This window comes from Culicoides brevitarsis, chromosome 2 (genome assembly GCF_036172545.1).
Source record: "Culicoides brevitarsis isolate CSIRO-B50_1 chromosome 2, AGI_CSIRO_Cbre_v1, whole genome shotgun sequence".
NCBI lineage: Eukaryota > Metazoa > Arthropoda > Insecta > Diptera > Ceratopogonidae > Culicoides > Culicoides brevitarsis.
In genome coordinates this window covers 21,538,769-21,554,388 of record NC_087086.1, presented here as the reverse complement: position 1 = coordinate 21,554,388, position 15,620 = coordinate 21,538,769, and the positions used below count along the sequence as shown (strand labels likewise).

Genomic DNA, 15,620 nt, shown 5'->3' with positions numbered 1-15,620 from the left:
CAAAGGCCATATTAGAATATGAATTTTGAATTTTAAATAAGCAAGACGAAAAAAATTTTTGGTTGACTTTCTTACCATTTAATTTATAGAATTACGGATAAAAATTTTAAGGTTAATAAAAAAAACAACTTGATGTGAACAAATATAAACAAACGAAACAGTTACTAAATAATATCAAACTAATACAATAATAATAACATAGTAAATACATAAACCACCTTCAAAAGGTACAACAAAACAAAAATAAATAAATGTTCCAAATCATAGAGTTAAAGTAAGCTTTTAAAGCTAAAATAGTCCTACATTTTAAATAAGATTTAATAAAAATGAAAAACATATTACCGAAATAAAATCTATAGATCTAATTTTTATTGTCTTTTATTTCGACCGTTAATTGGGCAATGTTAATATTTCATGGCCCTCATCAGTTATAAGGATAGTATGTTCAAACTGCGCACTCCTCGCTCCATCAAGAGAAACGATCGTCCAGCCATCTTCCCATAACTCGCATTCAATGTCACCTAACGTCAAAATTGGCTCAATTGTAAAAGTCATTCCTGGTTGCATAAAGCCTCCGTAACTATTTTTTACAGGAATAATCTCTGGAGGACCATGAAAATACGAACCAATACCATGCCCCGTAAAATGAGGAAAAACATTTAGATTCTTTTTTTGAGCCAAATCTTGAATTACAGTTCCTATCGCATTGATTGCTTTATTTGGTTTGCATATATCAATTGCTGCATTTAGACATTCCTCAGTTGACTCTACCAAAAATTTTCCTCTGTCGTCAACATTCCCTATGAGATAAGTCTTAGAACAGTCTCCGTGAAATCCCTTGAAGAAAACAGTGATATCAACATTTATAATGTCTCCATCACATAGTTTCCTGTCATCAGGTATTCCATGACAAGCACAGTTATTAACACTTGTACAAATAGATTTAGGAAATCCCAAATAACGTAACGTTGATGGGTAAGCTCCAGCACTTATAATTTTGTCGTGAACAAATGCATCAATGTCATCAGTAGTAATGCCAGGCTGTAGAATTGAGGGAACTGAATGCAAAATATTTGCGGCTAGCCGGCAGCTTTCTCGCATTCCATTTATTTGTTCAGGATTTTTTCGTTCAACAGGACCGAGGGTTTTGGCAGGTTTAGTCATTGGTGTGAAGTAATAACTAGGCTTAGGAATATAATCAGGGACTGGTCGCTCATCCGAGACTTGACCTAACTCTGTGATGAGATTGCGGCATTCTCCTAAATCGTATCTGAAATGTTACGTCTGAGAAATTGATCTTTTAGTTACCACAATAATGAATCTTACTTATTTTTGAACATTGAAAAAAATGGCCGTGAATTTTGTTTTAAAGCTTTGGTGATTTTATGAGAAATCATTTTGACTAAAGCTGTTAATCCACTTTTTTCAGAATTCAAAATTCCCGAAGAAAAATTAATAAACAAATGAAACAGCTGTTCGGTAATAACTTGTACAAGACTCATGTTTCATTTCATCCAATATAAATGTTTGGATGTAATTTTTACATACATACTACATGCTTTGTGGAAAATTAAGTTTACCCCTTAATTTAAAAAATATAAAAATTGTAAAAAAATAAATAAATATACAATAGCTTTTTTTATTTCACAATGATATATTTTCATAAAATTTTTGTATATTTTCTTTTTGTCTTGTGCCTTTTGGCTATGTATATATTTTTTCGATATATAAAATCTTTAATAGCAATTGATAACGACTGATATGAATTTTTTAAATGTCTGTGTATCATTATAAATATCAAGCGGATAATCCAATAATGATTCAGTTCAAGTTCAACTCTCATACTAAGAACGTTAAAAAACTATCATAAATAACTACCGTCACGGTTGCATAAATATATTGTTTCAGGTGTCATTTGGATATGTTAAATATTTGAAGTGCTCAAAATTATTTTTTAATATTACAAATATTTAGCAGTGCGTAGTATTTAGTTCGAACTACTCTTCGATAAAAAGCTTAAAAATTGCAAATGCATCAAGTTTCAATATGAAGGTATTTTTAATTTAAAAGATAACAAGTTCATTTATTTTTTTATACTCGAAAGTTTTATCATAATTCTTATTACTTATTGACGTAGAGCTTTACATTACTAATATGTGGTCTAATTTTGATCGCACGTGGTCATTGTCTCACCGAGGATGAGATGACAAAAGTACTGGAAGATTACAATAAAAGCTCTCAAAAGTATTGCAATAAGCAAGTGAAAGCTGATTGGGATTTTCAAACTGATGTTGAAAATGAGGAAAAACGAAAGGCGGCGGTATGTACAATACATATGCATAATAAAAATTAAGAAAAAAAAAATTAATTCATAAAATCAAAAACTTATAAAAAAGTTCAAAAATTGAATTGAATTTAAAATTAATTATCATTTTGTCTAATCCATTGTTTTTTAATCTACATTTTTCAATAATTGTATCTTATCGAAAGTAGCTGCGATTGGAATTTATTTGTTTTTAACAAAAATTGTATTTTAGGACGCAGCTAATGTTGAATACGCGAAATTTCAATTGGATTGGTTCGAAAAGGTGTTCAAAGATGCAAATCCAGAAAATTTTGGAAAGATGAACAGACGTCAATTGAAACAACTTCAAAACATTGGAACATCAATCTTGTCTGAAAATCAGTTGGATGAGTTCAATAAAGTCGTTGGTCAAATGACACAAATTTACAGCTCGGCAACAATATGTCCTAAAGAAAAGCCTGTATGTGAAGATGACGAAAGACTTGCATTGAATCCAGGTAAAGAAAAAACTTTTACACAAAATTTTAGTAATATATTCAAATATATGCTTTATTTAGATATTGAAAAAATTCTTGCTGATTCACGTGATTATGATGAATTACTTCATGTATGGAATGAATGGCACTCAAATAGTGGCAAACGCATGTTAAAAGAGTACAAGCAGTATGTCCGTTTGATGAATATAGCGGCTGAAGAAAATAATTTTACTGATGCCGGCGAAATGTGGAGAGATAAATACGAAGATCCAAATCTTGTGGAGACGGTTGATCGCTTATGGAATGATATTGAGCCATTATACAATGAGTTACATACATATGTTCGTCATAAATTGGGTCAAATGTACTCAACTCATTTGAATAAGGATGATCCAATGATTCCAGCACATATACTCGGTAATATGTGGGCACAAGATTGGAGCAATCTATATCAGGAACTGAAGCCTTTTAAACATGCATCTTTGGTAGATGTGACACAAAAAATGAAAGAACAAGGCTATACTGCCAAAAAAATGTTCCAAATGTCCGATGAGTTTTATATGAGTCTCGGACTTCCAACGAGCAACATGAGTTATGGTGAGAAGGCCGTTATCGAGAATCCCGAAGGAGTTGTAATTGTGTGTCATGCTTCCGCTTGGGATTTTTGCGATGCCGAAGACTTTCGAATTAAGCAATGTACTGAAATAACAATGGGAGACTTTGTAACAGTTCACCACGAAATGGGTCACATCATGTATTACATTCTCTACAAAAATCAACCGTTAGTTTTGCGAACGGGCGCTACTCCAGCTTTCCACGAAGCTGTAGGTGATACAATCGCCATGAGTGTTAGCTCGCCAAAACATTTGCAGGCGATTGGACTTTTAACAGATTATGAGGACTCGGAAGAAGACAATATTAATGCCCTCTTTAGTATGGCCTTGGAGCGTCTTGCATTCTTACCTTTCGGACTTCTTGTGGATAAATGGAGATGGGATGTTTTCAGTAATGTTGTTACGGAAAATGAATGGAACTCACATTGGTGGCATTTACGTGAAAAATATCAAAAGGTCACACGACCAGTAAAAAGTGAAACAGACGATTTCGATCCGGGATCTAAATATCATATTCCAAATAACTCGCAGTACATTGCATATTTCATGGCGCATCTTTTGGAATTCCAAATGTATAAAGCATTGTGTATTGATGCAGGAGAATATGATCCAAATAATCCTATGTCAGAGCCGTTACACAAATGTGACTTTTATAAAAACCATAAGGCTGGTGACAGATTGAAAAAAGGGTTGTCCTTAGGTTCATCTGATGATCCCCATGTAGCTTTGAAAGCTTTGACAAACGAAGACGAAATCAACGCTTCAGCTCTTTTGGAATATTTCAAGCCACTGTTTAAATTCTTACAAGAAGAAAATCAGAAAATTAAGGAAGAACGAATGACTGAAATTCTTGAAGAATATGATACTAAGATTACAGCAATGTGCAATAAAGTCCAAAATGCCGATTGGGATAAAACAACTGATTTAGCAAATGACGAAAAGAAGAAAATTTACGAAGAAGCTGTGCTTGAAAACGCAAAGCTTAAAAAAGAGTATTACGAGAGGTATTTCAAAGGACAAAATCCAGATGACTATGAAGACCTATCTGTAAAGCGTCAAATTATGCAAGTTAATACATTAGGAGTTGATACTTTAAATGAAAATGATTTGAAAAACTTAACAGAAGTAATTGACAAAATGTCTACGACGTACGGTCAAGCCAAAATATGTCCATATAAAATACCGAATTGCAAAGAAGAGGAAAAACTATCATTGGATCCAGATTTGTACAAAATTCTAGCAGAATCAACGGATGCTGATGAAATGAAATATATATGGCAGGCTTGGCGAGAAGCTTCAGGTAAGCTTATGCGCGATGACTACGGAAAGTATGTAGAGTTAGTAAATGCAGCTGCAACTAAAAATCAGCGCAATGATTATGGAGAACTTTGGCGAGAAGCTTATGAATACGATAATTTAACTGCATCTCTTGAACGCATGTGGAAACAAGTGGAGCCTCTATACGATGAACTCCATTTTTATGTAAAAACAAAATTATCCGCAATTTACTCCGAAGTAAGTGTGCTTGATGATACAATGCCAGCACACCTTCTTGGCAATATGTGGGCCCAATCATGGGTCAATCTTTACGAGAAAATACGTCCATTTGAAAATGCCACAGATATCGACGTTACAGAGGCTATGCAAGGAATGTCACGGCTCGAAATGTTCCAAATGTCCGACAAGTTTTTCCAAGGATTAGGTTTGGAGTCAAATGAGATGAGTTACACTGGTCTTTCGATTATTGAAAAGCCATCAGATCGAGAAATTCAATGTCACGCAAGGTAACTTTAAGGTCTTTTTCTGTCTGAGTCTTTATATTTTTTTATATTTCAGTGCATGGGATTTTTGTGATGGAAAGGACTTTAGAATTAAAATGTGCACAAATATTAACATGGTTGACCTCATTACAGTGCACCACGAAATGGGCCACATTCAATACTTTATCTTATACAAAGATCAACCTAACGTTCTCAGAAATGGAGCAAATCCAGCATTTCATGAAGCTGTTGGTGATACTATAGCTTTAAGTGTTAGCACTCCGCAACATTTGACAAAAGAAGGTAACATTTACAATTCAAACCATCGTAAAACTTAATTAAAATCAACATGTATTTTTGGTAAAATTAAAGGTTTAATTAAGGAATATGAGCCCTCTTTTGAGAACGACATCAATGCATTATTTAAGATGGCACTTGAGCGTGTTGCATTTTTACCGTTTGGATATTTGATTGATAAATGGCGTTGGGATGTCTTTAGTGGTGCTGTAGAACAACAGAAATGGAATGAACATTGGTGGAACTTGGTTAAGCAATATCAAAAATTAGTACCACCAGTTTCTCGTGGCGAAGAATATTTTGATCCTGGAGCAAAGTACCATGTCCCCGCAAATTCTCAGTATATTGCGTACTTTATTGCACACATATTGGAATTCCAAATGCATCGTGGCCTGTGTATTGCAGCGGGTCAGTACGACCCGAAGGATCCTATCGAAGCGCCTTTACATCACTGTGATATTGATGATAGTAAAGAAGCCGGAATGAGATTGCGGTAAGTTTTTTAAGTTTTTTTTTAATAATATATATGACTGATCTGAACTTTAGTGCCGGATTGGAACTTGGGTTGAGTAAACATTGGTCCGAGGCTCTCAAAGCAATGACAAACGAAACGGAAGTAACAGGAGATGCTTTAATGGAGTACTTTGCTCCTTTGTACGATTTCCTTGTGCAAGAGAACAAGAAAGGACGTGAAGCTCAAATGCAGTCCATTCTTAAGGAACATGATATTGAGTCAAGTATTATGCTGAACAAACTCGTGACAGCTGATTGGGATGTTGCAACTGATGTCAATAATGTTGAGAAACAAAAAAAACTAGCAGAAGCTACATTGGAAAGTGCTCAATTTGCTCGTAAAAAGTTTGAAAAGTATTTTGCGAATGTTGATATTGATAGCTATGAAAATCCAAAAACAAAACGTCAATTGAAATATTTGACAAAATTAGGACTAGATATTTTAAATGACAATGACTTGAAAGACCTTACAGAAACAAAGAATCGTATGCAAAACGTCTATAATACAGCAAAAATATGTCCATATAAGAAACAGGAATGTAATTTGGAAGAAGAGGGACTAAGTTTAGACCCAGAGATTACAGAGCTATTGGCCACATCCACTGACTACGAAGAACAAAAGTGGCTATGGGAACAGTGGCATTCTAAATTTGGTGTATCATCTGGTGTTCGAAAAGATTTTGAGAATTATGTTAACTTGGTGAATAAGGGTGCTATGGCTAACAATTATGCAGACAATGGAGAAATGTGGCGTGAGATGTATGAAGACGAAAACTTTATTGAAAACATAGAAAAGCTTTGGACACAAGTTGAAGGTTTATATGATGAACTGCAAAAGTATATGCAGCGAAAACTGATGAGCATATACAAAGACAAAATGAACGCAGAAGATGTTCTCTTACCAGCACATTTACTGGGTAATATGTGGGCACAATCATGGGGAAATTTGTACGAAAGGACTAAGCCATTTGCTAATGGTGCTTTGATAGACGTTTCACATGCAATGGTTGAGCAAAATTATACTGCGAAAAAAATGTTTGAAATGTCTGATGAATTTTTCAAGAATTTGGGTTTAGAATCTAATAAGATGAGTTACACAGGAAATTCCATGATTGAAAAGCCATCGGATCGCGAAGTTGCTTGTCATGCGAGTGCTTGGGACTTTGCTGATGGCGAAGATTTCCGAATCAAAATGTGCACAAAAGTGAACATGGAAGATTTTATAACAGTTCATCATGAAATGGGTCACATCCAATACTTTATACTGTATAAGGAACAGCCCAATGTTTTCCGAACTGGAGCTAATCCAGGTTTTCATGAAGCGGTAGGAGACACAATTGCATTGAGTGTCAGTACTCCTAAACATTTGAAAAAGATTGGCTTATTAACTGACTACGAAGATTCCTATGAAAATGACATTAATTCATTGTATCAAATGGCACTTGAACGTGTTGCCTTCTTGCCCTTTGGATATTTGATAGACAAATGGCGTTGGGATGTCTTTAGTGGTGCTGTAAAGCAAGAGAATTGGAATGAACATTGGTGGAACTTACGTAAAAAGTATCAAAAAATTCAACCACCGGTCGAAAGAACTGAAGATGATTTTGATCCTGCAGCAAAGTTCCATATTCCAGCTGACTCCCAATACATTGCATATTTTGTTGCACATATTTTAGAGTTTCAGATGCATCGAGCACTTTGTATTGCTGCTGGTGAATACGATCCACAAAATCCTAAAAAAGCTCCCTTACATCACTGCGATATTGATGAGTCAAAAGAAGCTGGTAAAAAGTTGCGTGCTGGCTTAAAACTGGGATTGAGTGAACATTGGACTGTAGCCTTAAAAGAAATGACTGGCGATGAAGAAATCAAAGCGGATGCTATTCTTGAATATTTTGCTCCATTGAGAGAATTCTTGGAAGAAGAAAACAAAAAGCCAATTGGTACGTACGAAAAAAAAATCAACCTCCAAAATATCAATTATCCTTTTTATCTTGATTTACAGAGGAACCGGAGGAACCAGAACCAAGTCAATTAGTTCCAATCGTTGTAGGATCTGTTGTTGGAGGATTGTTACTAATTGGCCTGGTGACTTTCTTATTCATTCATTTCAAGAACAAGAACAAAACTTCACAACTCCCTACACCAGTGCCTGCAAGCAAAAACTAACACGGGAACAACGTGTATTTCATCATAATATTCAATTAATAAAACTTTTGATTATTTTAAATGATTCTCTGTTCCTGGATCGTTTTCCCATTCTTTCGCTTGCCACTCTTTGCATTCGTTCATACAAATCTGTGTGTGGTTTAATGACTCTCGCAAAATCCTTTTGATCCAGTTTGTAAATTTCACAAGTTTCTATTGCAATTATGGCAGCCGTGCGTCTACGATTTTGCTCAAGAAGACAAATTTCACCAAAATGATCGCCATCCTTCAAGTGACAAATTTCTTTTCCTTGAAGTGAAAATACAGCAGCCGTGCCCGATGCCATGAAAAACATGGAATGTCCTTCTGTTTCAGCAGCTATTATTACTTCATGTGGCAAAAAAATCTCCAGTGTAAGCGACTTGACAATGTCTTGAATTAGATTGTGCGGAAGACCGTGAAAAAGGTAGACATTTGTGATGAGTGCCTTGCAAGTATGAGTCAAAATTTCATCCTTTAATCTTTTTGAAAGTGTATTGATTATTAATTCTTCATTGAAATAGTTGTATTTGTATTTGTTTGAATAGTATAATAATATCTTCTTTTTCAAATACGCTGGAATTTGCTTCGCTCGAGAGTATACTCCAATTTCATTGTATAAAATCTCATACTGATTCTCCGATGCATCTGTAGAAATGATCATACGCATAACAGTAACAAAACAATAGCGAAAATATATGTAGCCTAGAATAATTATGATTACAGATATCGCCATCTCAACATCTGTATCATCAGTTTCGGCGCCAAAGCCACACGTTAGAGCCATTTTGGTTGTAATCGCGAAACTGCGAATGTACATTTCACAAATTGTTTGGTTTCTATCTTGAATTTCGCTCAATCGTTGCATGAGTGATCGTACAGTAATTTGAACTGAATCTGGTGTGATGGAAGTTTCAGCTGTGTATAGACCGGAGTCGTTAAGAATGTAACATAAATCAGGAAAGTATAGTCTAAAGCAGGCCAACCAGTGCAGAAAGAGAAAAGAAGTGAATGCTAGACGAACAAAAATCCCTGTTTTCTCTGACCAATTAAGAATTTTAGGTATAACATCAAAGTATTGATTTAGTTGATTGTATCGCACAGCATTCACAAGGTAAAAGATAGAAATTAAACGCCATTTCTGTTGGGCTAAGATATAGTAACAACTCTGGCCGTCGTCTAGGCATTCCACATGTGCATCGAACTTGGAAAATGATACAATCAAAGCGTAGGGTAGAGATCCAATAAAATCCACAAAGAACATTCCTCGCATATATTTTTTGAATATGGATTTTTTGTTTAGCACGACTTCACCAACATCGGTTCCGATGTATCCAGTACAAAACTTAAGTGCAATTTCGATGTACAATCCAGCGCAAAAAATCATGTCTACTATTATAAGAGTGTCCCAATCATCAGTAGACATTTCGCCAAAAAATTCCACCACATATGGAACAACAATCATAATGTACATCAAACATATGAATAATAGAATATCCCAATATTTTCGGAAGATGGACATGGGATGGATTGTAAAGAAAGAATACTTTATAATTTGTCGTTTTCGCTCTTGATTCACAGCTTTTCTGGATTTGAAGAATTTCTGTGTCTTTGGATGCTGAATAGATATAACTGTCAATTTACGATAAATGCGATGTATTTTTTGAAATAATGTGGAAAACGGAAGAACTTCTTCGAAAGATTTTTCATTTTCTTTGCGGAATCGACATCGGTGCTGTGTCATAATGACTGCTGTCAAAAGGAATACAATTAGATATCTTTGATAACCTACTTAGATCTGTTTCTCATTATTCTCTGAGCTATAAAATTTTGTTACAGTCATTTTCACTTTAAAAAAGCATTATTTCTTACACTACATTATAAGTAGAGTTCCTTTAAAAATAAATTTAGCAGCCAATTTTAGAAAAATTATCAACGGTCGATTAAAAAAAAATAAGATTTGAAATATAAATTGAAAAAAAAGACCACATTAAGACCACGAAGAACCTTCATCAAAATTAAAATGATTTGGTTCGCTTGTATTATAATTCGATGAATTCAGTTGAATAAGCGTAGTTTTATTAAATTGAATTATCCCTTGGATTTTTTGCTTGGTTATTATTTAAACGACATTCAATCATTTAATTTAAAATCGTTTTATTTTTATTACAAGTTTGATATTTTATTAAAACATGAAAGTAAATTAGGTACCTAACTAATTAATATAAGCTTCAATTAGACAAAAATAAATCGTTTAGTATTAAATAAAATTTAGTTTTCATTCAATCAGTAGTAGATATAAAAATTGTTTTTATGAAACTTTTTTAATAATGGAATCACTTTCCCCATTTTTCTTATTCTTCTTCATGTCTGTATTGCTGTCTGATGAAAGAGATACATTTTCCGTTAATTGTTTCCTATTATAAACGAATACTTTTTGTTGTTGAACTTATAATGTGCATTCCACATTTCTTCTCGTATTTTTTTTTTTATTTAATTCGAATGAAACATTCCAATACTCTTCTGCTTGAAAATTTGTGGAAATGCAATAAATACAAAAGGCGGAAAATCAATTCGTATGCGGTTGTCAATCTGCCAAAATGAACTTTTTCTTGATCAATAAGAACAACTTTTGTGAATTCTCGAATATTTAGACACATTTTTATTTTTCCAGGGAGTTTATTTTGTTGATTTCATTGTCCGTTTTTCATGTTTGGGCAGTGAAAGTAAATTGCAGATACTGTATTCACTGCTTTTCAGCTTTTTTAAAACTTTACATGGGATTACAATGAATTACTGAGCGATAAAAATTATGTAATAAACCTTGATAAGACTCAAGTTTATTGGTGGCTGTTCCCTCTTTTATTCACTTGTCATGTAAAATTATGTTGATTTTTATTGTCCCCAATGAATAATTATCGGAAAGTAAAATCTTTCGACGTGAGTGTGAGTGGAAATTCTTACAAATTGACTTTCACGTGCATAATTTGGATGAATTTAGAGAAAGATTAGGAGTACCTGATCTGAATAAGAATACAAAAAATACCCTAAGTAAAAATTGAACAAATGTCAAGGATTTGCATTCCAATAGAGAGTTAACAGTAAAAATGCACCCTTACTCGGTGATTTTTGATTAAGATACCGCATCCATGAGGGTTGATGTCTTCTTTTTTCAAATGATTTTATGTTATCGCTTTAGTGTCTCTTTTTGGCGAAATGCAATGTCGTCGAAGATTTATAGAAAAAAATACAAAAGTTCAAATAAATTATCATCCTATTGAGAATTACATTGAGAGTCTATTTTGGTACATACTTATTTATCGACCGTATTGTGAAGAACAGGGAATTAAACATCTGTTAGGGACATCAAGTTCATGTGGGAATCATTATAGTATTGTTAGATACGTTTGTTTAAAAGTGCAAAGTATAGTAACAAAACAATAAAGACATTTTATTCAGGTTGATGAGCTCTGTTGACAATGCAATGATTTGTTCATCAACTCTTGTCTGTTTAATGAACATGCTTTTTGTATTAAGTCATCATTAATCGAAAGAACATATTACCCTAGATAAGGGTAGATTTTTAAAAAATATATACATTGATAATTATTTTCATCAGAAGCAGTTTAAGTGTTAAATGAAATCCATCTTCTTGTATGTTGAAGGTGTTAAATCCATTTAATTGAATACAAATTTTTTTCACTAAATTCTCATTACTACCCTCTTTTATACAAGTACTTACATTGTCACTTAGAAAAAAAATAATATATTTATTTCTACTATGAGCTTTATACTGCCCTTTTTAATTAAAAATTATACACACATATTTGTGTTCATCAACAGTACGAAAATTTAACATAATTAATCTTTATTAAAAATTAATTTTCTTCCCTTTATAATTTTTCTTTGAGGCAAGCTTATTATTTTTCATTTTTTCTTATTTCTATTATACCTATTTTTTTTTAAATATAAAGAACCACAACTCAAAACCATATTCAAATGTTAAATAAATAAGACAATCATTTTTTTTATAACTATATAACTTAAAATGAGGTGAGGTATTTATCCTAACTAAAAAAAAGTATTTTTTTCATGATGAAAAGTGACTATTATTCTCAAAGCACAAAAGTTAAAAGATTGTCTGGGTTATCTCTATGATAATTACACACGTAGGGAGTAATAAAAAGTAGGGATTGTATAGCTTTTATCAACGTTTTCTTTCATTGAGTTATATTTTCTTCTTTTTACCGAAGAGACAGTACGAAAAAAAATAAATTCTAATTTGTTCAATGGTGATCCCAGTGATCCCTTAATGCGTATACCGCGATATATTCAAATGGGGGTTTCAACTAACTTTATTTTGTTTTGTTTTTATTTTTTCTATCCCACACACACACACACACACACATGATGGTACAATGGATTATTTTTGTGTATTCTATTAAAACTGTAGGCCTCTTATTGACTAAATTATTCGCCTCTGTGGTCAGAACGGAAAACAATCATTTTGCTTTCAAGAGTCCTCTGGTTTAAGAAAATTTCATACTTGCTTATTGTTTTTCCCAACTGTAAATTGTAACTATTATTTTAGTTTTGTTTGAATTTGTTCACATTGAAATCGTTAGATTATACAGTAAAATAAAAGTGAAAACCAATTGCAATAATAAAAGTTAATGTTGTTTAAGTAACTTCATCCAACAGGAATAATGAATGAATTTATTCATTGGTTTATAGGGATTATCTTGTTTTTTTCTTATTTTGTCTGATGGTTGGACTAACATCGTCTAGATACAATTTTTTTCTGTTGTTTATGCAGATCGAGGTTCAGCTCCTTAGAAATAGAAATACGTCTATAAAGAGATGGTGAACCTTTTTTGTTTATTTTTTTTTCTTTCTAATTTCTAACAAAATGGCTTTTTCAAACAAAAAGGACACTTTGCCAGAAAATTCATCATAATGTAACAATGAGCACAAGATTTTCATACAAATTTTCTATTGCATCCCCTTAAAGAAGCGGAATATAGTGTAGAATTGAGTTTTAATGTTTCCCCTGAGTAAATGAATCTAAACTGGGTTGTATCATTTTCACGTTTTTCATATTTATTTGAATTTACTATTTTTTGAACCAGCGATATGACGTTTGTTCTGTTTTTTCGACACAAAATTGCGAACAAAGAAATTTGAAGGGAAGTTTTAAATTAAAAATCAATTTTCTAGTAAAATGCACTTAGAATATTTCCTGTCTTTTTTTATCAGCTTCTATTTCACAAGAATTTAACACAGATATAATGAAATAAACGTAAAGCACAACAAACAACAAACAAACCATAATACATACGGAAAATTGTGCACAAAACACATCAAAAAGCATTTATTTTGTCGATATTTACACAATAATTTAAGAAAAAGGGGGGTGGCAAAATTAGGGGACAAAAAACTCTCTGTTCTAAACATATAAAAAACTCGAAATGTCATGGAAACCAATTTTATCAGCTACCGAAAATTTGACGAGGAACAAGGAAATAAGAAAAATTGATAAAAATGACAAAGCATGTCATAACGTTGCAGAATGTGAATTAGGATGTTGATGAAAAACACATAAAGCGAAACAAACAACATAAATAAAAATATACCTTATTCAAAGTAGAATTATAATGGGGAAATTAAAAATTATTGAAACGAGAATGAATTGCATTCGTTGATAAAACAAATGACTTGACCGCATTTCAATGAGTTCAATTCCATGATTTTTTCCGAAAATTTTTATTATTTTCACTTTTCATGTTACTCCCCTGAACAGTTTAAAATTTTAAAGTTTTCGATTTTCCATGAATTTTTCGAATTTTCCCGAAGTTTTCCCACTAATTTTCATCAACAACATTTTCCAACGGAAGAACACTAATTTAAATTTCCAACGAATATGCTGTCAAATCTGTCATTTGAAAAGAATTTGTCAAACTTGCTAAACAAAATTAAAGTGGCACACCACACAGACGGACGGACGGATGTCGTCCGTCTCATAACGAGCACAATACCGCATTCTTTTCAAAAAAAAAAAAAAAAAGAAATGCGGTAAAAAAATTATAGAAGGTTTTAAATTCAAGTAATTTTGTCTTTTTAGATTCAATGAAAGTATTTTTCTCAAAATTTACTTGAAAACACTTTTTTTTATGTATACTTCAATAAGTTTTCCACATATTACTTTTTTTCAAATAAATTTTAATACTTTTTCAAAATTATAATGGAAAATCTTCGACATGTGGAGTTTTTCACGAAGAAAAATCATTGTTTGCAAAAATGATTTACAGCCCATTATCTAACGATTATTTGAACACCGAGATACATTCAGTCCTTGTCGCGTGCTTTCCTTAAGTGCAACAGAATCCGGTTTGGCAACCGTTCTCTTTGATATCCTACACACAGAATAAATAATAAAATCATAGACTTTCTCTTTTCCACGAGTACGTAAGTAAAGAAGCACAAAATAAATACAAAAGAACAAATAAAAATGCACTTGAAAAACATATTTGAGTGTTGTAGGAGGACATTTGTTGGATTATTTGTCATACGTAAAAACATAAGTGGATGAAATATGGAGAGGAGGGTGCGAACTGTATCAAATTCGACAAAAATTTATTTGTTGGATGTTTATTTTGGATTTGGATTCGAAATGCATGCCGGTGGCCGTTGGACTGGGATAATGTGAATGGCCTTGTGATGTGTTATGTATGGTAAGATAAAACATTTCACAATTTAATGAGATGTGAAAAATATATCTCTACTTTTTGTTGTATAAAAAAGGATGTTATTCCGACAGTTTCCACTTAATAATGTGTATCAACACTTTGCATTCCTATTGAACCTATTTATGTATTTATTTGTTACAAGTCCACTATTATTCGGTTTGTCGCAACAAGACGCATATCTAACTTCCATTAAAATTCTGAATTGAACGAACGCCAAATTAAAATATTTTTATTGGCATGAATTCGCGTCTAGTCTAGCCAAAGATGAAAAATGAAAGTCATCGTTTCGCCTCAAGTGTCAATGATAAGGCAATGTTATGTTGGTTCGATCCATTGGAATATTCAAGGGGTTGCTCTAAAAAAAGAGAAGCTTGATTAGCAATTAACCGACTGTCTCTATCGGCAAATCTAGAAAAGAAATTCAATGAGGGGTTCCTAGAATTTGATGATTAACCCCAAAAATGTTACTTCATTTTTCATCACTTTCATGATTTTCTGAGTTTCGATGTGAATTTGTTGTTTTCGAAGAGGGATTTAAGTATAATCGAGGGGGAGCATTTTAGCCTCTGGGACAGATGTTTCGATTCACGTAAATTTACTCATTTTATAAAAACAAATGAAACGACACAAATCTTTTAATAATCCTTTAATTGTTATTCTATCTATTTATCTATGTTCAAGAGTTTTTATGCATGACTGACATTTGCAGAGAGGTGATAAAA

At 32.7% G+C, this 15,620-nt stretch overlaps 2 protein-coding genes across 2 annotated transcripts; one reads left to right on the top strand and one right to left on the bottom strand.

The window, feature by feature from the left end:
• Window positions 1–362: 362 nt before the first annotated feature.
• LOC134830848 (methionine aminopeptidase 1D, mitochondrial) lies at window positions 363–1,467 on the bottom strand. Its single transcript, XM_063844446.1, has 2 exons — window positions 1,327–1,467; window positions 363–1,270 (listed from the first exon to the last, which is right to left on the bottom strand). The coding sequence occupies exons 1-2, from the start codon at window positions 1,395–1,397 to the stop codon at window positions 391–393; spliced, it is 951 nt and encodes a 316-aa protein (XP_063700516.1). The 5' UTR covers window positions 1,398–1,467; the 3' UTR covers window positions 363–390.
• Window positions 1,468–1,850: 383 nt separating this feature from the next.
• Window positions 1,851–8,195, top strand: LOC134832900 (angiotensin-converting enzyme-like). The gene is made up of 8 exons (XM_063847105.1): window positions 1,851–2,052; window positions 2,138–2,320; window positions 2,538–2,802; window positions 2,863–5,179; window positions 5,232–5,458; window positions 5,528–5,945; window positions 5,999–7,908; window positions 7,971–8,195. The coding sequence occupies exons 1-8, from the start codon at window positions 2,047–2,049 to the stop codon at window positions 8,132–8,134; spliced, it is 5,490 nt and encodes a 1,829-aa protein (XP_063703175.1). The 5' UTR covers window positions 1,851–2,046; the 3' UTR covers window positions 8,135–8,195.
• The last annotated feature ends 7,425 nt before the right edge of the window (window positions 8,196–15,620 follow it).